The sequence below is a fragment of the Arachis ipaensis genome, chromosome B3 (assembly GCF_059453495.1).
Source record: "Arachis ipaensis isolate K30076 ecotype BB chromosome B3, ASM5945349v1, whole genome shotgun sequence".
Classification (NCBI taxonomy): Eukaryota; Viridiplantae; Streptophyta; class Magnoliopsida; order Fabales; family Fabaceae; genus Arachis; species Arachis ipaensis.
Genome location: NC_142438.1, coordinates 143434314 through 143459631, shown reverse-complemented (window position 1 = coordinate 143459631; position 25318 = coordinate 143434314). Strand labels below are relative to the sequence as shown.

At 29.3% G+C, this 25318-nt stretch overlaps 4 protein-coding genes across 4 annotated transcripts; 1 reads left to right on the top strand and 3 right to left on the bottom strand.

The window, feature by feature from the left end:
• Positions 1-1917: 1917 nt before the first annotated feature.
• On the bottom strand, positions 1918-4721 carry LOC107631598 (WAT1-related protein At1g25270). The gene is made up of 7 exons (XM_016335090.3): positions 4312-4721; positions 4113-4229; positions 3166-3409; positions 2935-3096; positions 2713-2864; positions 2162-2628; positions 1918-1997 (listed from the first exon to the last, which is right to left on the bottom strand). Exons 1-6 carry the CDS (start codon positions 4545-4547, stop codon positions 2436-2438), a joined length of 1104 nt encoding a protein of 367 aa, XP_016190576.1. The 5' UTR covers positions 4548-4721; the 3' UTR covers positions 1918-1997; positions 2162-2435.
• Positions 4722-7043: 2322 nt separating this feature from the next.
• On the bottom strand, positions 7044-8115 carry LOC107631600 (cytochrome b-c1 complex subunit 6-1, mitochondrial). The gene is made up of 4 exons (XM_016335092.3): positions 7970-8115; positions 7783-7867; positions 7406-7495; positions 7044-7322 (listed from the first exon to the last, which is right to left on the bottom strand). Coding segments are annotated over exons 1-4 (210 nt in total). The 5' UTR covers positions 7972-8115; the 3' UTR covers positions 7044-7289.
• A 1469-nt stretch (positions 8116-9584) lies between these two features.
• Positions 9585-10677, top strand: LOC107631599 (uncharacterized). The gene is made up of 2 exons (XM_016335091.3): positions 9585-9968; positions 10201-10677. Exons 1-2 carry the CDS (start codon positions 9759-9761, stop codon positions 10330-10332), a joined length of 342 nt encoding a protein of 113 aa, XP_016190577.1. The 5' UTR covers positions 9585-9758; the 3' UTR covers positions 10333-10677.
• A 4031-nt stretch (positions 10678-14708) lies between these two features.
• LOC107631601 (serine decarboxylase) lies at positions 14709-16605 on the bottom strand. Its single transcript, XM_016335093.3, has 3 exons — positions 16154-16605; positions 15511-16073; positions 14709-15432 (listed from the first exon to the last, which is right to left on the bottom strand). Exons 1-3 carry the CDS (start codon positions 16395-16397, stop codon positions 14866-14868), a joined length of 1374 nt encoding a protein of 457 aa, XP_016190579.1. The 5' UTR covers positions 16398-16605; the 3' UTR covers positions 14709-14865.
• Positions 16606-25318: the final 8713 nt, after the last annotated feature.

Sequence of the window (25318 nt, the reverse complement as noted above, 5' to 3'; positions counted from 1 at the left end):
CAAATTCAAGGTTGATGGGAAATAAAATAATGGAAAAATATCAATTTGTAGAAAGTCAACACCATTGCCCCCACCAATTACACTTGTAGTTCCTAACACTTTGGCCTTTCCTAGTGTTGCTCCCAGATTCAATTTTTTCCAAGCTCTATAACAATGATCGTGAATTAAATACAATATTATAATTTGCAGTGCAAAAAGTAACTTTAATTTCCACTCATTTTTATCATTTAAATGTGTATTGTCGTATGTGTGGCCTGACTAAGCATAGCTTTGACGAAATATGATTTTATTCATTTACATTTTATATTTTTTAAATAAAAAATATTATAAACATACTAAAAATTTTATTATTATATATTTGTATATAAATATATATAATATTAATTTATTTTAATATATATTTTATTTTTAATATTTTTATAAAAATAACTGATTTAATAATTAATTTTTTGTTTATATCTGACATGATTGTTATTATGTGTACATAAAAAATTAATTATTATATTAATAATTAATATAAAATATATATTAAAATATAAAATATACATAAAATATAAGTTGAACAATAAATATACATACATACATTATAATTAATTTAATATTTAATTTTACCAATAAATTATAATTTAAATGACATAATTATTTTATATTCATCATCTAAGAGATTATGATTATTTTAAGATTTTTTATCTTTAGTAAAAAAAATAATATTTAATTTCGTGTGTATATATCATTTTTTATTTAATATATAGATCTTGATTATATAATCATATTGGTGCATAATTATAGTAGTAAATATAAAGAGAATATAGTTAATATGTATTTTTATGGTACATCATAAGTTTATTATTAATAAAAAAATTTAAATATTTTTATTTAAAATATAAAATAAATATATTAAAATTTTTAATTTTTTATATTTTTAATAAAAAAAATTTTTAATTTGTAAATTTAATATGTGCCATAAGGACATGGTAACTAAATTCATATAAAGAAAACCCGTGTCCTATATATAGAGATAGATGTGCATGCAACTTGCAAGATCGATGAACAAGAGATAATAGGCAACTTAATTAATTAATTAGTAAATGCTGAGTTTGATCATTTTTTTGAAGAACTATGAAGCTGTTAATAAAAATAATATTTATTTTAATTTTTGATATTTAATTTTGTGAGACTAATTAATTTTTTTAATAATAATTTTGTTCTAAAATATATTTATATGATACATTAATCATTAATACATTTTCTATTTAATTTCTATAAATAAAAACAATTTAAAATTATTAATATTTTTTAGTTTTACATAATAAATTTAGTTAATATATTTTTTAAAAAATAATAAAAAATAAAAACTAAATGACCCTAATAATTATTCTTAAAAAATAATAATTTTTTTTAAAAAAATTGTTAATTCTAATTAACTTTTAATTTAACAGATAAATTAATAATTAAACTTGCTATAAGTTAATTTCATTAATATAAAAAAAAATATAATAAAGAAATGAACCAATTTTAACGTTTACGTACAGTGCAGTATCGCCAAAGAAACATAATGCACACTTTTATATTTCTCATACACATGACACATACATATTCGGCTGTTCCATTAAATGTAAGATTTTCAATCTAAAAGTATGATGAATTTAACTAATGTATTCTTTACTTATCTACGTGGAGTGCATCTATTCAATATTTAATCAACTACTCTGTATAAATAAAAAATTAACTCTATTACTTTCTCTTTTTTTATATGATGAAGTAAATGTACTGTAGAACTTTAATATGTACAAATACTAAGATTCACAAATATTAAGTGGTCATTTACTTATATTTTAATATGTTTAACTAAATTATTTAATATAATATATATTTACACCTAAATTATTATTTTTAAGTAAATATATTTTTACGTCATCCTACAAATAATATTATTTAGATGCATTAATAAAATATGAATACTATGGCACCGAATATAAGACAATGTGATGTATGTCCTTACCAGTTAGGGAAAAGTTTAGGGGTTAACAACTTTATTAAATTTTGGCTAGTATGTAACCATAAAAAAAATTGAGTCATTAGATGAAATTTTACACTATTAAAATCATCATTAATGATTATTTGATGGCTACAAATTACAAAAACTGCTAATCCCTAACACTTCTCTAGCAGCTAGCTAGTAAAATATGACGTGTCACATTAGACTACAGAAAATACAAAAATATAAAAATTTACATTATTAAGTTCAGATAAAAATAACTGTAAATAAATATTCCGTATTCAGCAATTCTTGTGTGTTGGGATGATGAGATGACATGACTTTTGTGTTGAATAATTGTGTGTTTCCATACGAATTATGGAAACAGCATTGTCCTTACGTAGTAGTAGTGGTAGTTTGATATGACGATGAAGTGATGAACATCCACTACCAGTCACTATATATTGTTGTGTTGTTCACTTTGATGATCATCTATTTGCGGAGACCTAACAACAACATCAACATCAACAACTTGGGACCCTTTATTATTATTCATTAACTCATCCATCCTCTGCTTCTCTTCAATTTCTTTGCTCTTTCCCCATAGCACCGTGTACAAGCCAATCACAATCACCACTCCTCCAACCACACTACATATAAATTATTAATTAATTCGTGAATAATGAGAAATGCGAAGAAATATAATGTGTGATGAGTTTGATATATATATGTACCTTCCTAAATATAAATTCTCATTGAGAATCAAAGAAGCAACAATAGCCACAAGCAGAAGCTGTAGAGGATTGAAAATAGACGCAAATAGAGGGCCTCTCACTTTTATGCACCACGCAGTAATAATAATCACTATACCTGATGCTACGATTCCCTGACAATTAATTATATGTTAATGAACATATATAATTCGTTATTAATCCTAATAGATGTTAAATACGTACCGCGTAAGCCACAGTGAGAAGCCTTATGTTCCAACCAAGGCGCCATTGGGTCCAATCCCTATCAACACAAAGAGCAAAAACAGTCGCCTGTATTGCGCCCATTGTGGACATCAATGCTGTCCCTGTGTGATGCCTTGGGTATTCTTTACCATTCATTTTACCCTGCAAAATGTTTGAGTGGACGAGTGAGCTGACCACTTGAGCAATTCAAATTGGTTCAATTATTCGTACCTGAATGTTGAGCCAGAGAGAAAAGGAGCAGCAGCTTGCTATGGCATATGTGAGACCCAAGAGTTTGTTGGCATATTCACCATGTGGTGGAGGATGATTACGATGCAAGAGATCTATGTGTGTGGACCAAATATCAATTTCAACACCTCTGAAAAAGCTTAACACCATTGCCCCTGTAATTCCAGTTACTGTTCCTAGTACCTTCGCTTTTCCCGCTGCGGATCCCAAGTTCAGTTTTTCCAAACTACAAAAACCAACTACTTTATTATTACGAGGAGTGTTAAGGAGCCAGTAATTTTTGTGATTTGTAGCCATTAAATAGCCGTCAATGATGATTTTAATGGTATGAGATTGGTGTAAGATTTTATCCAATGGTTCACTTTTCTTTACTGGTTACATGCTGGCTAGAATTTTCTAAAGTTGCTGGTCCCTAGACTTTTCCTATTATTATTACTATTATATACTTGCTAAGGTAAAAACTCAGGTAAAGTTGACTTCACGTGAAGTTGATACTTGAGAACCGTTAAATGATTTGACTGATTTGACTAAATTTTCATCTAACGGCTCTTAGATATCAACTTTACGTGAAGTCGACTTCACTTGAGTTTTCACCACTTGGTAAACTACTTTTAAATTATTAAAATGATGTTATCAATTCCGAAAGTAGCTTTAGTTTCCAATAAATTCTAATTAAATTTCCGAAATATAAATTTGAGTTTTCAATTTATCAGTACAATTTGTCTAATAATAATATGCAAAATTAAATGTGTTGACAACACTAAAAAATAAATAAATAAAGTGTATGGCAACCAACTATAATTTAAATGGCATAGTTATTTTCGTACTCACTTAGAAATTGCGAATTGGACACTCCTATTTTTTATAAATTAAAAAATAATAAAATAAATAAATAAGGTGTGTATATATATATAAAGCATACTACACACCGGAAAATTATGGCCATAACAAAGGTGACAGCCGGAGCAAGGTTGTTGATGGCCAACATGAACGTCGCGGGCAACAGAGACAGGGCGGCAAAATAAAGGTTGAGAAATAAACTTCCGCTGCAGATGATTTAAATAAGCATAATATATAATGCAGCATATAATAAGAAAAGAGTGTAGGTAGGTAGAAGCATATATATACCCGAAAAATCCACAAAGACATTCCATAAAAAGCACCTTGCTGGTAATTCTTGGTGGGTTGTTCCTATCAAAGAAGAGAGCAAGTGGGAGAGTAAAAGCAGATGCAAAGATGAGACGGTAAGCAGAAGCCACTCTCATGCTCATTCCATCAAATATAGCGAGCTTATACAACACGTTCAGCGCTGCATATAATATCTGTAGTAACACCATTAGTATCACTGGTTTCAACCCTTCCATCTCCCAACCACCTGAACTTGCTCGTTAATTATAATTAGGTTTTGAATGATAGTGGCTACCTCTTTCAATTGAGTTACTTAGTTAGGCCAAGATCAGAGAGGTGTTAGTTTCAGTAAATAATTAAACATTTGATTCATTATGCGCCTTTCCAATTACATCTTAACCTTTGCACTTGATTAGTGGGATTACACAGTGGACTACACTAACATATATACTTTAAAGGAATTCAATTTATTTAGTAATATAATAGTAAACTCCAACCCCCAATAGTTCAGATAAAATATATATAGAATAAATGATCAGTAAGGTTAGAAAGACAATATCTAAAATTATTTTATAAATATAATATTTAAAATTATACAATTATTCTAATGATAATTAATAAATATTGAATAAAATAATTTGTTAAATTGTTTAAATTAATTTTTTATTATTTCTCAAATATTATTGGTAAAAAAATGATAGGGGCAGGCAGTATCTATTGAAAAATAAAATAAAAAATAGATATCTCTTTTATTCCTTGGAACTAAATGAGAAGCACATCTTTTTTTTTTTTAATCAAAGATAGAAAGAGTCGAACTTACGACTTCTTACAGGTACCAAACAAAAAAAAAGAATAACATGAGAAATAAGAATCATTAATGACATACCATTAAATTCTTTGTTTGACCTTAAATTATATATAAGGTTATAAAAATTAAACTTGTTTTATATATATTTGGAAAGAATAAAAACTAATGATCAACGCTTAAATGCTTGTCATTAATGTACCTTCAGAAAGTGTATGTTTATGTGCATCATGTGAGTGGGCTTGGCTTGGTTACCAAATTGGATGCTGATGCCTATGGAATTAGAATACATATTACGGAAAGAAAAATGTGAATTGTCAACTTTTCAATATGATTTAATTTAACGTGTATAATGGATGTAAAAGTAATAATGGTTCCAATTGTCTGATTGTCTATACAGAACTGATGCTGTTTTAAATTAAATTTGGAGTTTTGTTACGAGAGTCAAGAGTAATACTATATGATTAATAACATTTATTATTTTTATCAAACATTTGGCCAATTAAAAAATTTAAATATTAAATTTTAAATCCTAAATTTTAAATTATAATAATATAAAAATAAGTTTTTGAACTAAAATATTGATTAATATTAATAAAAATATAGATTCTCTAACATTTATCTTGTTACAATTATGTCAACGGAAGCAACTTTCCTTCGTTTTATTTGTTTCTCTGTATGACTGTATTGTTCCAACTGATGATTGGAGGAGTGAAAACATATTAGAATCTTTTATAAAATCAGGTGATAGAGCGTGGTTGAGTGGAAGAAATGTATCCTTCCTTAATCAAGTGTGGATAATTTGTATGCACCGGCACCATTGTTACGGTTCGTTGTTTGCAACATGAAGTTTCGTGTAACCGGAGTAGTGCTGATTGTGTGCGGCTTACAGTGAAATTTGAATTTTTTAAATTTTAAATTTTTATTTTAGAAAATAAAGTGTAATTTTTTATTATTAAATAATTTTTTTTTCATATCTTTTTTTAGTCTCATCTATAAAATAAATGATGAGGTTCTTTTGGAGACATCCGATAAAAAAAACAAAATAAATGATGAGAAATGATATTTTACCCTCTAAAGTAAAATTTAAAATTTAGAGGATCAAAATTCATTAAGTCTAATACTCAAAGTCTTGTTTGACAGATGAGACATAGATAGAGACATTGTGTCCAAAGACACTGAACTAATATATTATCTTGACAAGAAGGACACAGAGACACTACCAAGGAATACAACTTAATTTTTATTTTTTCTTTCATTATTCTTGTTAATTTTTTATAATTATATTTTTCTATTATTATATTTTTCTTCTCAAATTTTTTGAATGAAAAAAAAAATGAAAAAGTAAAAACTCAGGTACAGTCGACTTCACATGAGCGAAAATTTAGTCAAATCAGTTAAATCATCTAGCTGCACTTCACGGAAGTCACCCATCCAACCCACTTCCAGTGAAAGTGAATCGTTAAAAAAATAAAATATTGTTGTATGGGAACAGAGACGCTGTAGTATCAAACTGGTTTCACTATAAAATTAAACTAAATTCAGCGCACGATCGTAATGTAATGTGAGTAGGATTAAAAGTTTAAAACTAAGCCAACTGATTTGCTTTGACAAATTGTAATGCCCTTCTACGATGAGACAAAGATGCTTACATTTCAGAACCACTTTGTATTGAATTACGTTGAACTTGAATCATATAGTTAGCAACAACTTTCCTTTACCTTTTAGCTTCGGATCTTGCTGCAACAAACACTTAATAATGGCGTGGACGTGGCTAGTTCCCACGTCAGACTCAGACCTCAGTAGTCATATATTTTCTGTCATAATATTCCTTGGAGAACAGCAAATGGATCACTCAAGAAATATGGGCAAGGTAAATTTTTCCTATTCAAATGTGCGTGTCGGACAGTAAATCAATCCAACAATATAAGCTCTTCAATCAACACCCTACTTATTAACAAATAATTCAAGACAGAATACATCCTTCAGAATCTAAAAGGTATAATAATTTCGCATAATGTTCTTATTAATCACAGTCTAAGCTCAACATGATTTCAAAATTTCACACTAAACACAATGATAACTGTAGGGGAATAAAGTCCGGGTAGTTTTGTTATTTGTGAATGATGTAAACAGGAGGTATTTGATAAAACAACTGAAAAAATTTCCCTCATTACTTCAGTTTGGGGAATAGCTTTGGCGCAACCTGCATTGCAACATGATGATTTATTACTGGTATTCAGAGAGAACAAAATGGTTGTTGTTTGCTTTATAAACTGTAATACTTACACATTTATCAATACATGACCAGTAATCAAAATATTGCCCAGTGCAGTGTTTGTGACCGGAATCATCACCATCAATCCTCTTGATACATGCCTGTAGCAAGTTGGAGAATTACTTTTTCTCTACTAAGCAATAATACAATTGAAGAACAGAATGAAAGAATGGTAGCATCTCTTGTTTGTTTCTAGATTATACGGTTCAGTAAAAATTTATAACCAACTCACATCATCCATATGACCATATAAGATTGCAGTAAAAAATATAAGCATTTCATTTCCTAGTAGTGTTTTACCATTTTGTCCTAAATCTTTGAATCTATCTATTCTGCCATTCCAGAAGCCATCTTGTAGAAAAAGCAAAAAAAATAAAGGAATCCATACCTGATATTCAAGTAATGGTTTGACACACTTTGGTTTGCAAGAGTCTTCGAGATATCTCTTTTGATCAACGGGTTCGTCGTCAGCCCTAAGTGCAGGTCAATAAATAAGAAAACAACAAATTAACATAGGATCAGATCCATGGGAGGAATCAAGTACAAAGAGAACAGATCTGATTGAGGAGACTTACATTGCAGTTAGCGTTGGGAGCAGAGAGAGAGAGAGCGTGGTTAGTGCGATGCGATGCGATGGAAAGGAGGGAGGGAGAGAAAGGAGAGGGTTGCTTCTTGGGTTTTGGGGGGTGCTTGGGTTTCGGATCCAACTCCTTTCAAGTTTGAACCTGTCAACGTTCTTTTTTTTTTTTGGGTCATAATGTCAACGTTCTTTGATCTGCCTCCCTTTTTGGCACTCCTTACTAGTTACTACCTTTTTTGTTGTTTCCAGAAAAGCTTAGTGGGCTTTCTGTCCAAAAAGAAACTAAGAACGAGATTTTGCCTTGCCCAAAAAAAAAAACACATTATATTTGTATGAAATAATTAAGATGTAAATGTATGTTTTATTAAATACTTCAGTCAAATATATTAAATTATTCAACAATTTTCATCAGATATCATCTTCAATATCTTCATATGAAAAATTAATTTAATAAAAACTAGGGGTGAACATGGGTAGCGGGTACCCAATTATCCGTTCGAATCCGAACCGAACCAATTAAATTGGTTCTAAAACTAACGGGTAATCGGGTCCAACTCGAACTAAATCGATGGTCTTTGTTAGTGATTGGTTCGAGTATCGGTTCTGGGGTGCGGAACCCGAACCAACCCGCGAACTCGATCATATATTAATTAAATAAAAAATATATATATGACTTTTTCATTAGACAAAGATTATTCACTACTAATATGTTTGAATTTTAATGAGTTTAGTTTTTAATGTATTTAGTATTTAACATGTTTGGATTATTTCTATTGATATTACATGTTTATTGTACTTGTTGAATTTTTAAGATAAAAATTTGGTTTTTTTTTTATGAATTTCAAAGTCATTAGGTATCCAATTACCCGAGTCGAACCAATCCGTTCTTAATCGTTTTGGTTTAATTTGGATACATTTACAAAAAAACACAAATTCGAACCAATTATATTTTGATCGGTTCGATTCTAATTTTACTATGAACCCGAACTAAACCGACCGGTACTCACCCATAATAAAAACTTTAAAATAAAGATTGCTAAAATGTTAGAAATTATTTATTCAGACAAAAAAAATATATAACTTTACCAGCCAAGTTTGCCGCCACTTCAATGACTTCAATCCACCACCATTTTTGTTGATATGAAATCTACCTCCTCTTCAAAATGAAAAGCTAGAGTTAGCTTCCAATAAATCAAATAATTATACATAGAATTATTTATTTAAAGTTTATGATTGTGCAATTTCATTTAGAAAAAAAATACTATTAATAATTGATATAATTTAATAAATATAGGACTTTAATTTTCCATTTTTTAATAAAAACAAAAATGATTAAAATCGTAATTTACTTTGATTCTTAAAAGTATAACATAACCAAATTGAACCAAACAACATGTTTGGATTAGCTTTTTAATGATTGGTTAATTGAAAAGACTCACAGCCCATGGTTTTAAAAAGTTGTAATTGTGTTGATAGAGTAAGAAGAAAGGCTATTTAAGAAAAGGAATAAAAAAGCAAGGGCAACCGTTGGCCTCCTCAAAATATTGCTGGCTATTAGGAACAAAACAATCCAAAACCCACCCTTTATAAACTACTTTGGGATATCAACTATTATTTTATTCTTTTTTGGCACTTTCCCTATTGCCTTCTTAGTGTTCTTTCTCTCATAATTAACCAAGGGGGAGAACCACCAAGAAGGTATAGTAATAATTAACTTTCTTTGTTTCTTCATTATATTCTCTCAACCAAAAACAACAATTTGAGTCTAGCAATAATAATTGAACATGGGTAACTGTGGTGCCAAGCCTAAGACTAAGGAAGGTCTTGAGCCAATTGAAGAGGAGCCCGTGATGAACCAGAATGAGCTCAAGCATAAGGAAAAGAATGAAGATGAACAAGAAAATAATGTTGATACCATTAATTATAATAAGTTAGAGGAGATACCCTATAATAATGCTTCTGATCAGAAGTCCCTTCATAACTTGCTCAATGAGGTACTTGCATATTTAATTTAGTATTTTTCTCTACAATTTAAATTTTATTATTATATTGTTAGTAGTATGAAATTTCTTTACATACAATGCTTCTAAAGTAGTTTTCAGTATTCAGTATTCACCCCTGCATCAAGAATGTTACATCATTATATACTCTTGTTTATTGTAGTAAAATCTGAAAACTATGAAATTATCATCTTAAGAATAATATGTGGATATTGTATATTGGCAGAAGGAGGAGGAGGCACCAAAATCGGAGGCGGCAGAGGCGGAGGCGTCCGGCGTGGCGGAGGTGGTAAAGTTAGAGGTAGTAGAGCCCAAGGAGTTAAAGGTCATTCAAGAAGAGGCAAAGATTGAGGCCTAGATATAATAGCTAAGAACATGCACACCCTTTAAAAACATTAACTATAGAGATGGTTGTGATGCATGCTTTTAGCTAATAATAATAATAGTTATTATTATTTATTATTATTATTAATGATAATAATTAATAGCTATATATGATAACTTTTAGCTTTTCAGTTTTGAGCTTCAACAAGACTTTGATGACTTTGTTTGGGTTTAGGATTTGTTGATTTGATTTAGTAGCTGGGGGAAGGATGATTTTCCTCTCATACTAAAAGCAAGTGTGTTGTATGAATAATTATGTAATGTGAAACTTTATTAATTAATGCATGGCCAGGGTTAATTAAATAACGCCATTGGCATGTTTCCAAAGATTACAATTGAGGTGGCATTACATTTTTTTTTTAATTTATATTATTTGGTATTGCTCCAAATACAAGTATTTCTGTAATTAATTCTAACCAATAATTATTCAATAAAATAATTAACTTTTTTATCTCAATAATTATTCAATAAAATAATGAAGAAAAATAAAAAAGAACTGTTGAATGAGAGTTAACCGAAAAAAAAATAGTTTTCAATTTTTTCCATTTGCTAGATAGCATATATTACAAAATAAAACTTAACTAGAACTAAAATCAATCAACTTTTATTTTCTTTATTTTTAATTATTTTTTAAAACCTTTGTTTTTAATTATTTTTTTAAATCTTTGTCCATCTACTGGTATTGATTGATGGATTATTGTTGGTTAAGAAAAAAAAAAGTGTTGATTAATTACGTGCTAAAACCATATAACAGTGATAAGAGTAGTTATGGTTAATTGATGTCGGAGATAACCATAATCCAACAAGGAATTGAAGCGCGGTAGAGGAAGAAACATTCGGTGGAGGTAGGCAGAAAAATGTCTTAGTTTTCTTTATTTTAATTTAGAGTATTTATACTGAAATCAACTACTAAGTTAATTATTATAAATATATATATTAGAATACAAATATACATTAAAATTAAAATAAATTAAATTATACGTATATTTATATATAAATATATTGGTGGTTAATTTTATTAATTAATTTTGGTGTACCAATTATATATATATATATATATATATATATATATATATATATATATAGGGTTAAGTATTTTTTTCGTCCTTAAGGTCTTAGATCAAAATCAAAATCGTTCCCAATTTTTTTTTTTTTGTATTAGAATCATTCTCAACGTTATAAAACGTTATAAAATCATCCTTTTGTCCATAAATAATATTTTTATCACAATTTTACCCTTAAAAAAAAACCCTTCACCCCCCACCCCCAGCTAAATCTCTTCATCAATCATCATCATCGTCGAGTCTCTTTCCCTCTTTCTTTTCCCCAGACTTTCCCTCTCTTTCACCAAATTATTTATAATTGAAAAAAATTATAAAATAAAAAAATAAAAGAGACAGAGAATATTTAAAGGGGTGAAAGAGAAGTGGAATCGGAGTGGGAAGCATTTAAAAGGATGAAGGGGGAAGTGGAATCGGAGTGGGAAGTATTGAGATCGCAGGAGGGATGTTCGATGGGGAGGCCTTCCAATTCATCCTCGTCCAGAAATCGAAGGTGGTGCGCAGCAGTTTCGAGAGATCGGAAGTGGGTTTGGGATCAGGTTGGGGATCGATGGGAGTAGAAAGAGTGAGGTCAGTTGTGAGAGGTTGGAAAAGTGGAGAGCGAAGAGTGGTTGGATCAATAAAAGCGTCTTCAAGTTCGTCGTCTTCAGCTTCGAATCCCTCGACATGGTGGCGCTGTGACGTGTTCTGGAAAGGGAGAGACGGCGCTTGTAGTTGCTGTTAGCTTTCGATAGACGGTGACAGTAGGTGGCAGTTGAAAGGAAGAGGAAGAAGAAAAGAAGGGGAAGAAGAAGGAGGGTAGAACCGGTGCACTGAGGGTGGCAGCGGTCAGAGGTTGATGACAATAGGTTTCTGCATCGTCACTTCCTTCTTCCTCCTTTTGTTCTTTTTTTTTTGTTTGAAGAACATTAAACATCATTCCTTTTTATTTTTTAATTTTTTTTCCTGATTTTGGATCTAAAGTTTAGGTTGATGATTGCTGAATTGTTGTTAAATCTAAAATTTCTATTAATTTATTTTGGGAATGTTGTTGTTGTTGTTGCTATTGATTCATTTTGATTTTGTTGTTGCTGAAAATATGTTGCTGTTGCTAAATTTATTGAAATTGCTGAATTTGTTATTGAATTTGTTGTTACTGCTACTGAATTTAGTTTGTGAGTGAGTGATAATGAAAAAGGTGTAATGGTAAAGAAGGTGTAATGATGGTAGTAGTGATGGCTATGAAAAAATAAAGAGGGAGAGGGAGAGAGATGTAGCGACGATGATGATTATGCAGAATTGTCCGAAAGGAAGAGGGAAAGGGTAAGGGTAAAGAGGGTTTTTTTATTTGGGAGTCATTTAAATAAAAATGTTTTTTAAAAATTAAAATTAAATACATAAAATAAATTAAATTATATTATTTTTATTAAAATTAGACCGGACAAATTAATTTAGCAAAAAAATTAATAAATTAAATTTTGAACCGGTATAAATTAATATTTTTTATAAAAAATTACTACAATATCCCTATTATAAAACACAACTAAAATATCCCTATTTTATATATATATATATATATATATATATATATATATATATATAACCCTATAACGATAGAGAAGAAAATGCTAGAATTTAGGATTATCAAAATTAATATATATAATAAAAGTATTTTAGTCATTTTATATAATAGAGATATTGTAGTCATTTTTTATAAAAAATAATATTAATTTAGACGGATTCAAAATTTGATTCACTATTTTTCGATCAAATTAATTTGCCTGACCTAATTTTGACAAAAATAATATAATTTAAGTGATTATATATGTTAAATTTTAATTATTAAAAAATATCTTAAAAAAATATTTTTTGCGTCTTTATGGGAACATTCTTTTTTATTTTTGTTTAAGAATAAAATTGTCCAAAAAATATTGTTTAACGTTTTATAACGTTGAGCATAATTTTAATACGTAAAAAAAAGCCAAAAACGATTTTGATTTTGACCTCTTACATTTGGGACGAAAAATACTTAACCTATATATATATATATCAACTTGCTATTTCTCTCACAGATCTATCTCTTTCCCATGGCAAAACACACCACTACTTCTCCAGCATATTCCTCTAATAATGAGGAATCTAATTCTAACCATAACGTTCCTCACACAAGAATGTTGAACTTATTAGATGCGGAAAAACCACAGAAAGAAGAAGAAAAAGTGTGTGACTATTGCAAGCGAGCACAGTGGGTGAGAGAAGCAGTTTTGGGGGCCAATGATGGGTTGCTCTCAACAGCATCACTGATGATGATGGGCGTTGGAGACTTGGAGCCGTTAGAGAAGACAATAAGCTGATGGTGCTAACGGGTGTTGCAGGCTTGGTAGCTGTGTTAGACATTGAACTCGCACACTTCACAAGGCAAGAAGAAAAGGTAGCCACTAAGTCATGCAAGCAGCGCTGGCCTCAGGGTTTTCGTTTGCGCTGGCCTTTCATATATGGTGGTATTATTATTGGTTTAATGTTGTTTGACTTGTTTCTTTCCCATACTAGTAAACTGTGAAACAAAGTATAACTATACGGTAAAAACATTTACTCATGAGTATTTTTTGCAAATTCTTATGTGATTCTCATTTTAGAAGAAACATCTTTTTATGCAACCGATTTACATCATATGCCAACGATATCACAATCGTTGTTATATGCAAGGAAAATTATTTTAATTTTGTTATTGCAAAAATAATTTGATTGATTGAAAATATTTTTGGTTAGATACATTTTATGCAATTAAATGATGAGTTAGGTTACGATATACATTAAAATCAGCTACTAAAGTCAGCCATCAGTATAAAATACATACTGAAATATAAATACATATTGAAAATAAATTAAACTACACATGTATTTATACATAAATACATTGATGGCTGATTTTGGTGTACAAATAATATTTTTGTTAAATGATTAATATGCCAATGAATTATAGCTCAAATGATATAATCTTCTCATACTCACTTAAGAAGTTAGGAATTTGAGTTCCCTATCTTTGGTAAAAAAAAATTAAATAATTAATATGTTGTAACTTTTTAATTTTTAAATTAGATTTTTTTGAACCCTTACTTATACTTTTTTTTCATTTCTTCTTTATAGTTTGTTTTCTTAGAAAAATTATATCTATAAACCAAAAAAATATTTCTTATTCTAACATAGACATCAATTTGATTACTAATAGATAATTAATTGTGGAGCACATGTCATTGTAAAAATAATGTAAATTATAGACCAAATTAGAAGAGAAGGAAAAGAGTCTATCTGAAAATTAAAACAAGTCTGGTATTAAACAATCTTCAATTCATCCATTCCAGTGTAGCTACATTTGCTTTGAATACCACAAACATTAAGAAACATAAATCATACATACAAGCGTTTACACACAACAACAACTCTATAAATATCCGAGTGACAGTTTCTCACCTATGCAAAGCACAAAGGCAATTGTGTATGCCAACATCAGAAGCTATACAAGGAGGCTGAGATTTCCCTTCTCCGAACCATGCATCACGCTTTTGCACAAGCTCGTCAAGAAAATCATCCAGCTTGTGTATGGTGACGTTTGGCATGACCACAACATGTGCTATGTTCCCCTGGCACGCCAACTGCCACTTGCGCACGAACTCCTCGTCGTGAGGGCGCTCAAACACGACGGTGCTGCTGAGCTCGTTCAGCATTGCTCCGATCCCCGCGTGGACGAGGCGGTCCTTGAAGTAGTGTGCGTTCCTCAAGCATTTCTGAACCTCTTTCCGGAATCCCCTGTATCCTTTTCTGTTTAGAGTGTACCATAGGAAGAGTGGCGCGTGGCCGTTACGGCTACCCATGATTGTTGCATCTCTCGAGGCAAGGTACTCTACGTTCCTTGACAGCACCTTCACGTGTTCCAATCTTGTTATCAGCACCCCACATGGCATTGGACACCCAACGAATTTGTGCCCTGACACACTCACGCTTCCAATTGCCTTCTTGAAACTCACTTTCGGAGCCTGATGAATTAGTTAAACATGTCAAATCATTTAACAGTTAACAATTGATGAATGAAATTGGAAGGGTTGATTAATTACTCGTTTGACAAAAGGTAACATGAGACCAAACAAAGCCCCATCACAATGGATATAGAATCTGTCATGGGAGAATCCTGCTTCCTGAAGCTTGTTAATAACCAAATCAAGATCATCAACAGCTCCTTTGACAGTTGTACCTATGTTAACATTAACAATTGCAGGCTTATCCTTGTTACAAAGAAGCTTGGACTTAAAATCATGGCAATCAATCTCGCCAGAGGAAAGAGTGTTGACTTTGACACAGTCCATTCTGTACATGCGAGCAGCCTTGAAAACGGAGTAGTGTGATTCCTGAGAGGCATACAAGATTCCATCTGGAAACACCTCTCTGCCAACAAGGATTCCATGGAGATTCCCTTCTGTGCCACAGTTTGTTATGTATCCCCAGTACTGGTTCTTGTCAAGTTCCCACAACCTTGCAAACCAGTCCAAAACACCAACCTCGAACTGCCTCGAGTGCACCCCGTAGTTGCTCTCAATAAACGGATCCCCCAGGTTGTTTATGGAGAAGTGCTGAAGCTGACACAGCGCATCGTAGTCGAAATCCAGATTGTACGGATAGCCTGAAACAAGTCATCATAAATTTGTTAGTTTTGAATTGCAACGCCATGCATACTAGTGGATCAATACTATATATATATACCTAGATGGAACTTGGTTTTTTCTGTCAGGGATTTTTTGTACTTGGATAAAACACTAGCCATATAAGCTTCTCTTTCTCCTGTAACGTCATCATCCAGATCTGGTTCAGTGATTTCAAACGACACCGTATGCATATCTCTTCCCAGAACTATCTTCTCCCTTTCGCCATCATGATGGACTAGTTCTTTGATCAAACATCCCCCTACACCTCCTCCATTCATGCTTGAATCAACACTTCCCACCATTTTTAAAGAATAATTGAAATTAAGTACCAAGAATGGAATGAAGCATGTAGCATGATGCCTCTGATTTATATAGTAGCTAGTATCACAAGCAGATATTATTGTATGAACGCAACGTAATACATAATTAAATGTTTTGGAATCAATTATTGACACCTTATTAGGTTGTTGGGAGTTTCAGACCATACATATTTTTAAATCTGCCAGCACCAACTTTTTACTTTTATTTTATTTCATTAAAAATTTAGATACAGTCAACTTTATGTATGGAATTGATAGTTAAAAAATATTAAATAATTTAATTGATTTACTAAATTTTTATTTAACAGTTTTTAATTATCAATTTCACATCAAATTGATTATAGATTAGTTTTTATCTTATTTAATTTCAGTTATGAGAATGCAACAAAACCAGAGAATCAGTTCTATTTACATAATGATCATTTATTCTGTTTTGCCTCATGAAGATGATGTAGTAGTAGTAAAGAAATTCTCTTGACATCATATGATGATGATGCCTTATCCACAGTACATACAATGATACAAGAGTGTTGTAATAATTGAGTTCATATAATTACGAGTCGTGGGGGCACCCATGTGATTCTCATGCATGCTGGAATGTAGAATCTGCATGTGGGCTCCACTATCATCTATCACAATATCTTCTAACGGAAATGTTTGGAAAACGATAAAAATTAGTTAAAATTAGCTTAAAATTATTTTATTTTATATTTATTAATTATTTTTAAAATAAATTATTCTTCATATCCAAACAATTTTAGCATTCAAATTAGAGGCACATAATACTACTACTTCTTCTTCTTCTTCTTTTCAAATTCACGTACGCGTGGAGTTTCTTTTTCATCATCGCATTTCTCATCCTCCTCATTCTCCTATTTCTTTTTTGCGTTCCTTTTTCTTCACGTGTTTTCTCCTTATCGTCATTTAGTCTATGCTTGTTTTAAAACGAATTTATATTCTGAATTTAATTTTCGGTTCATTCTAAATATAATTTCAGTTCATTTCTAAATATAATTTTGGTTCATTTCTATTCTGCACAATTCAAAACTCTTCTTCCTCACCTTCTATTGCTTCTTCAATAGGGAGAGAAGGAAGAAAAAAAATAAAGCAACAACAACAAAAGAAAGACGATAAAGAAAAAACACGTGAAGAAAAATAAACACAAAAAAGAAGGAGGAAGAGGAGGAGGAACACAAAGAAAAATGAGAAAAAGAAAAAGTTTCGTGCGTAAACGAGCGTGAGAAGAAGAAGCACGTGTTGTAAAAGCTACCTCATCAAGTTCAATCCTTTTCAATCATTTTCTTTTTGATCTCCAATACGAATTTCATGTCCCTATCTTTGCAATATTCATCTATTAGTGTTGTAAACGTGATTTTGTTAGATTTTAAACCTCTCTCACTCATCTCATTCATAACTTTCCTAACTTCCTTCAAATCACAGATCTTGCAAAGGCTATTGATCAGCGCATTGTACGTGATTAAGTCCGGCCTAATGGCTTGATTGATCATTACTTGAAAATTTTTTCAGACTAAATCAATTTTTCATATTTGCATTGTCCATCAATCAAAGTGGTAAAAGTAATACTATTCGAGACTAACCCTTTCTTACACATGTCATCAAACAAAATCTCTGCAACATAAGAAGAAGAAGAAACAGCAGTAGCAATGACAAGGAACTAAGGTTATTACCAACCAAGGCTAACAACTAATATAATAGCAGGTACAATGACTTGTTAAAATTTAGAAATACTTGTTCTATTTCATGATTTATTATAAGTTTATGTTTAAATTAGTTAGAAATTTAATTGTCTTATAAAATTTTTTTAAAAATTTAATGGTCCTATTTTATTACAACATATTGGTGATATGGTAGAAAATATTTTGTTCTTTAAAATGATTCTTTATGATTTCTTGATACTTCATCAGCTAATGTAATATATAGATAATATTCATTAGCTTTGGATGAAGAGGGTAGAATGTCCGACAAACTTAATTATTAGAAATCACAATATTATTTTTCAATTAATAAAAAATAAAATGAGAGTTAGAAAAATAATTAGAAGTGGGACGTGGGAGTGAGATTTTACTTTATATATATATATATATCAGATAGTGAAGAGAAGGTTATTATAAGGAAGTAACTACTAAGGAGGACAAGGTGTAGTGTGGTCCGCTATACTAACTAAGATGCTTTGAATCTTTCGTAGTACATAAATGTATTTGGGCCTCTACATTGTCACATCTGTAGTACATAAATGTATTTGGGCCTCTACATTGTCACATCTCTAGTTAAAAGAAATCTAAATTTTATGTGAAATTGAAAAAATAGATTTGTCAAAGAGCCTTAGCTCAGATGGTGTTTCACTCTTTTTTCATTATTAATGTCTAGAGTTCAAACTCTAGAGAATGCATTTGAAAAAAAAATATGATAAATGTGTGAGAAGTATATGGGTGTATTATGTACTTAAAATTTGGGGTTGTCCAATCTATTAAAATACCTAGAATTGGGAGTTGTTTAATTCATTGACAAAAAAAAAAAAAAAAAAAGATTTAGTATATAAAATATGAAATCCTAAAAAGGAATATGGTTACATCATCATCATCATCAATCAATAGTTCAATACTACCTGCCTCTGAAGCCACTATAATTTCTGTGAACCCCAGTTCTATATAAATTTCCAAGGGATGAAAATAAAGGAACATTTGGGTATAAGCATAAATTCTAGTTATAGCAATATCCAATTGTTCTTGTGAAGTGAGTGTTGTGAACTTGTGATGTATATAATTCGTCCTGTTCAAGACTAAGTTCATCTTCGCCTGAAATAGATGAGTTATTATACGTTAATTTCAAGAAAATTGAAGACATTAAACACTTATAAAAATATTCTGACACTCAAATAAAAATAAATAAATATAATATATATTCATAATAAATAGCGTTTTTTTTTTTAAACTATCATTCTTATAAAATGAATTAAATTTAAATATTGTATAATAGAATTACTTTTTTTGACCTAATCTTTTGATAATCATGTAAAATTTATCTTCTGAGTAATATACGCTATATATATTGGCAATCATATGAAACGTGCTCTTTGTTATTAAGTGATGAGATTTTCAGTTAACTTTAATTTTATTAAATATGTCAATTTATATGGATTTTTTGATCGAATTATAATGGACAAATTATCAACTATTCATTATATATCTGAATGAAGATGAAATTAAATAAAAAATGAAAACTAAATAAGATTGACTAATTTTTTAATTATCAAATATTTTTATTATAATAATTAGATTTTGTATAATCGTTTCATAGGGATCATTTAAAATCTAATTATTTTAATTTTTAAATGAAGCCACGTGAGTTCAATTCTACTTATAATAACTCAAGTCAAAAGCGCAAATTATGCTAAAGTCTTTCTAAAAAGAAAAAAATCATTGGTGATAGATATGCACGCACGTGGTGGGATATATATTTATATAATGATGATAACATCGAAAATAAAATTATTCTTCAATGAAAATATATTATTATTCTTTTTTCACTTCTTTATTTAGTGCCGGGGAAAAAAGAATACTCTTTTTTCATAACAGTATTCCTTTTCTATTCTTTTGTGTGAATTCCTTAAACTGTTAATATTCTTGCAGAAATCTTCACATTACTTTGAAGAACACTATTCTTTTGCAGTTTTGTGTATATACTTGCTTCCGTATTAAGTGTTAATTTTCTTTTGTTATTTTGCTAATAGCAATCTAATTAAAAGGTCATATATCGTTCTTAGATTATTTTTTTATCTTTCAAACAATTTACACACATTATATTGTACCATTGTTTCATCCCTGTCCAGGAACGGATCTACTTGATGGTATGTGAGGGTAAATATTCTCATTGAGTTTTATAAAATTTTTAAGTAGTATATAATATTAAATTTTAGTTGTTCTTATTATATAAATAATTTTAATCCCACTCTTTACAATTACAATGTTATTGAAAGATATTTAATTAAATTTGATTTTATAAATATATAAAATTTGATTTTAACTATTTAATAAAAAAGTAATTAAATAAATAATAATAAAACAATGAGAAGTCAAAATAAGCAACTTTAATCTTAATTATTTTCAAAACCAACTTTTTTACTGCTATCTTTCTTTATTTTTTTTCCAATTTTTTATTTTTCCATTTTCTTTATTCTATTTTTAATTTCTTTTGGTTTAATTAAATATTTATTTTATTAAATTATACTGCATTTGTTTTGTAATTATATTATTGTACAATAAAATTTTATTAGTATTTTTTTTATGATTGATTTGCTGAGTATTTTATATTCATATTATATTTTTAATTTTTTTTTGTGAAATTATAAATTGTATTTCTATAATATTTATATTTATTAATAATTAATTTAAGTTTATAAATTTATTTTTTAGTAATGAAGAAATATTAAAAAAAAATATTACCATTAGAGTTTGGATCTCAAAATAATTTATCAACCTCTTCTAATAAAAAGACGTTTTTAAAATTCAAAGTATAAAATTTTATAGCAGATTTGGACAATGACTAAAAATTTTAAATTATGTTTTATAATAATAAAATATAATTATAAAAATTAGGATAAAATATATTTGTTATCTTAATGTTTACATTTTTTTAAAATATTTTCAACGTTTAATTTCATTCAATTTTTTCTCTAACATTTTATATTCATTTAATTTTGTTCTTAACATTTTTTATTTATGTCAAAATTATTTTTAAAAATTTTTAATTTATTCTTAATATTTTATATAAATTGACATTTAAAAATAATTTTGACACAAATAAAAAATATTAGAGATAAAATTAAATATAACTAAACATTAGATATATTTTTAAAAATTTAAAATATTAAGAAAATACAATTTACTCTAAAAATTATTATCTTATTATATATAATTTATCTCCACTAACAAAATATTTTGATCCGTCATCTCTTTATCTACTAGTCAAAACTCAGCGTGCAGCCTCCATGATTGAAAGAGTGTACACGTGTCTAACCATGGGAATAATAATATGAGGCACAAGATATTTTGTCATGGATCGGGTGAATGAGTATAGAATCTTATACCCTTCTTCCGATCCCCCACGTTTTTTGGAAACTATAATAAATAAAAATAAAAAAGATGCCGTGCTTCCTTTTGTGTATTTGTCATCTAGCAAACAAACATAGCCATCACGGTATTGGTTTAGCCATTATAAAAAAAGTTTGAAAAATAATAAAAACTAGTTAAAATTAATCTAAAATTATGGTATTTGATATTTATTAATTATTTTTAAAATAAATATATAAAATTATAGATCTTAAATTAAATAAAATAATTTTAAATTATTATTTTTTAATATTACTAAATTATTGTATATTATTGTATATGACTAATTTTTTGTTGTTGGTGTCGAAATTATTAAATTTATCTTTTAAAATAAATATGGAATATTAAAAAATATTTATTTTTATATTGTCAATATTTTTTCAACGCAATTATTGCACCTAGGTAGCATTTGATCATGTGTTAAATTATCAATTTTTTTTATTCTATATTTACTGGTGGCGGATGAATGAAGACAAAAAATGCTTAATGTATCTTTGTATGTAAGAGAGACGCTGTTGTCAATAATTTTCATCGCTTAACTTAAACACTATTTAATTTGGTATTATTTCATCTTTATATATAATAATGCACGTGCATGGTACTATTTAATTGTATAATTGATGTAGCCACAGGCCTACAGCTAATAGCTAGGGTTGCACGGCACACGCTTTGCCACATAAAAGTTTGGGAAGAGTTTTAAGTATACAGGAAACACCGATATTTGAATTGTTTTAACCGTTGATCTGAATTATAAAAATATATATATAATATATATTAATTAAAATTAACGGTTAAAATAACTAGAACACTGATGTTCCCTATACACTAGAAATTTTTCCAAAAATTTGTATCTTAAAAGATCAGAATAAGAAGATAGGATCTGTTCGGATAAAAATGTTAAAAAAAAGATATTTTTTAATAATTAAAATTTAATACATATAATTGATTAAATTGTGTTATTTTTATTAAAATTATATCAGATAAATTAGTTTAGTAAAAAAATTAATAAATTAAATTTTAAATCAGTCTAAATTAATATTTTTTTTATAAAATATGATTACAATATTACTATTATAAAACATTCTAAATCTTAACCCTATCACGCCAGAAATGAAGATGGTTAGAATTTAGATTTTCAAAATTAATATATATAATGAAATTATTTTAGTCATTTTTTATAATAAAAATATTGTAATTATTTTCTATAAAAAATAATATTAATTTAGATTAATTTAAAATTTGATTTATTATTTTTTTGTTTAAATTAATTTATCTAATTTAATTTTGATAATAAAAATATAATTTAATTAATTATATGTATTAAATTTTAATTATTAAAAAACGTGTTAAAAAAATGTTTTAAACGTTTTTATTTAAATGATTTTCTAAAAGAAAAGATACCTAGCTAAATATTCCCCACTCGTTTTAGGTGGATAATTCAGTTGCTGATTAATTAAGAATATGTTAATTTTATGGCTGCTATTTATTTTTACACAATTTTTATATTTTGTGTTAATGACCCACAAGAATGACAAATTAAAATTTGTAAAGTATTAAATATCCAAAGTGACTCCAGTCCTCAATGACTCATTTCTCTCCTGCATTCACTAACAATGACGACATGCAACTTTTATGCTCAAAACTAAAATTTGTAAACCATCTAAATTGTTGTAGAGAGTTCTGATTTGTCATTCACGAGCTATGTGAATATGAAAAAAGTGACCATGAAAGACGAATTGGACTTGGGGGAAGCAGCAAAGAAAGAGTAGAAGAGAAGAGGGTAGTATTCAATTAAATTTTTGATATTACAAATTTACTCTTTTATTTTTTTTTTTTTATAATTTCAAAAAATATCCGGAAACTTGATACTTTCCTCACCAAAGAAACCATTGCCTGGATTAATAAAACGACTTGTACCCAGTGATTCATGTTTCATAAATTATTATATCAAGGTAGTTTAATGTATAACTAACCCGTTAATTAAGAAAATCTGAAACATATGTATGAAAAGAATCTGGCAGTTCTTAATATTTGATAAAGAAGGTTAATATCATTCATTCATTCATTTAAGGATTAGAAAATAATGTATTGCTTACACAAAATGTTTTAAATAAGAAGAAAGTTAACAATAGTCGTAACATGAATAATGTGCCTAAGCACTATACTCTGAAGAAATCTAAATTATATAGATTTGTTGTGTCTGGAAGATATGAAATTAAGAAACGTTCCAAAATAAATAAAAAAAAAGGGAACAATTTTCGCTTTCGTTGCATCGGGCTGAGATTTTCCTGGACGGAAATGCTTAATTCATAAAAACAAATTAACAAAGACTTCAGTATGATTTATAAGAAGGTAATAATTATAATTAATAAGTCTAACAGTACGATAACACAAAGCAACAATGTAAAATAATTGTCATAAACCAAGCATGCCTTTCAACTTTTTTTTTTGGTGTAGTGAACCGGGCTAAACCTAGGAAAAAGATTACACATTAATTATACGAGGTAGAGATGTTTTTTGTTTATCATTTATTAGTAGTTGGACTACTTCTCTAGGAGAAATATCACAAAAGTGGAATTCTAATTCTAAATTTACACTTTTTCGTGTTAGGCAATCAGCACATCGATTGTCTTCTTTAAAAATATTCACAAAATGAATATTTAAATTTTTGTCTTTCCATCTGTTGATGTCTCTAATTAAGCCATTTGAATGGTTATTGAGGTTTCTTTTGCTATTAAGCACTTCTATCACTGCTTTAGAGTCACATTCCATAATAATATTCTTCATTCCTATTGTCGTAACTATTTCAAGTCCTTTTTTGATTCCTCAAATTTCAGCATTGAAGGCTAAGCATCTTCCAATATGATAAGAAAAACCAGCAACCCACTTGCCAGCCTCATTTCTTATGACCCCTCCACACCCAACTTGTTTGGTACTTCCCTTTATAGCACCATCTGGATTAAGAGTCACCCAACCTTGTGGTGGATAATTCCATTTGATATTTATCTCTTCCTTTTTCTTGAAACACTGTTTCTTCTGACTGCGCTCAAAAGCCTCCCTCATATCATTGACACTTTTTAAAACTTCCATATGTAAGTTCGGTGGTCTTCTATAGCCCGCTTCATGAATTTTTTTTGTTTCTCCATACCCATAATTTCATGCAACTTGTGAAGAATACGTCCTTCCAGCTTTGATTGGGGTGCTTGCTTAGATTTTCTATCATGTTCATCTCCAACCAATCCCTCAAATTAAATCCGAAAAAATCTTGTATCCTCTCTGGTTTGATGAGTTGTGTCTAGATCATGGATGCGCTCGGGCAGTCTCTTAGGACATGAATGGTGTCTTCTTGGTATTCCCCGCAAAGTTGGCACGTTCCTCCCCCTCCGAAGATTCTGGATTTCCTTTGATTTGTGAAGAGTCTGTTGTGCAAAACTCTCCACATGAAGACTTTCGATTTCTGCCGCCTTTGCCACTTCCAGATCCTGATCCAGTTTGTTGTCGACGATGGGCTCAAATTTGCTAAGGCTTTGTAAGTAGAGGTAACCGAGAAGTCACCGTCCTGTGTGCCTCCAACCCAATCTATCCTCCCCATTCTCTACTTTCGGTGGTGGGAGAGTAAAGATTTTCATGGAAATTTCTTCAGGTAGGCTGCTCCTAATCTTGTCTCTGTTCCAATCTCTATTTTCATTTTCCCATTCCCAGACCAGATTGTTTAAATCGGGTCTGCTCTGTGTTGTGTGCTCTAACAGATTGTTCACTCCTTCAACCCATTGG

Excerpts from the sequence above, each read along its gene's own strand:
- LOC107631600 (XM_016335092.3), bottom strand. Across the intron at positions 7,496-7,782 it reads AACCATTACTTGAATATCAG|GCATGTATCAAGAGGATTGA; the intron begins GTATGGATTCCT and ends AACTTGCTACAG. Across the intron at positions 7,323-7,405 it reads GGTCATGTATTGATAAATGT|GTTGCGCCAAAGCTATTCCC; the intron begins GTAAGTATTACA and ends GTTGCAATGCAG.
- LOC107631601 (XM_016335093.3), bottom strand. The coding sequence starts at position 16,397 with ATGGTGGGAAGTGTTGATTCAAGCATGAATGGAGGAGGTGTAGGGGGA. Across the intron at positions 16,074-16,153 it reads AAAAACCAAGTTCCATCTAG|GCTATCCGTACAATCTGGAT; the intron begins GTATATATATAT and ends GACTTGTTTCAG. Across the intron at positions 15,433-15,510 it reads TGTTACCTTTTGTCAAACGA|GCTCCGAAAGTGAGTTTCAA; the intron begins GTAATTAATCAA and ends CTAATTCATCAG.
- LOC107631599 (XM_016335091.3), top strand. The coding sequence starts at position 9,759 with ATGGGTAACTGTGGTGCCAAGCCTAAGACTAAGGAAGGTCTTGAGCCA. Across the intron at positions 9,969-10,200 it reads TTCATAACTTGCTCAATGAG|AAGGAGGAGGAGGCACCAAA; the intron begins GTACTTGCATAT and ends GTATATTGGCAG.
- LOC107631598 (XM_016335090.3), bottom strand. The coding sequence starts at position 4,547 with ATGGAAGGGTTGAAACCAGTGATACTAATGGTGTTACTACAGATATTA. Across the intron at positions 3,097-3,165 it reads CTCTCTGGCTCAACATTCAG|GGTAAAATGAATGGTAAAGA; the intron begins GTACGAATAATT and ends AACATTTTGCAG. Across the intron at positions 2,629-2,712 it reads GAGAATTTATATTTAGGAAG|TGTGGTTGGAGGAGTGGTGA; the intron begins GTACATATATAT and ends ATTTATATGTAG.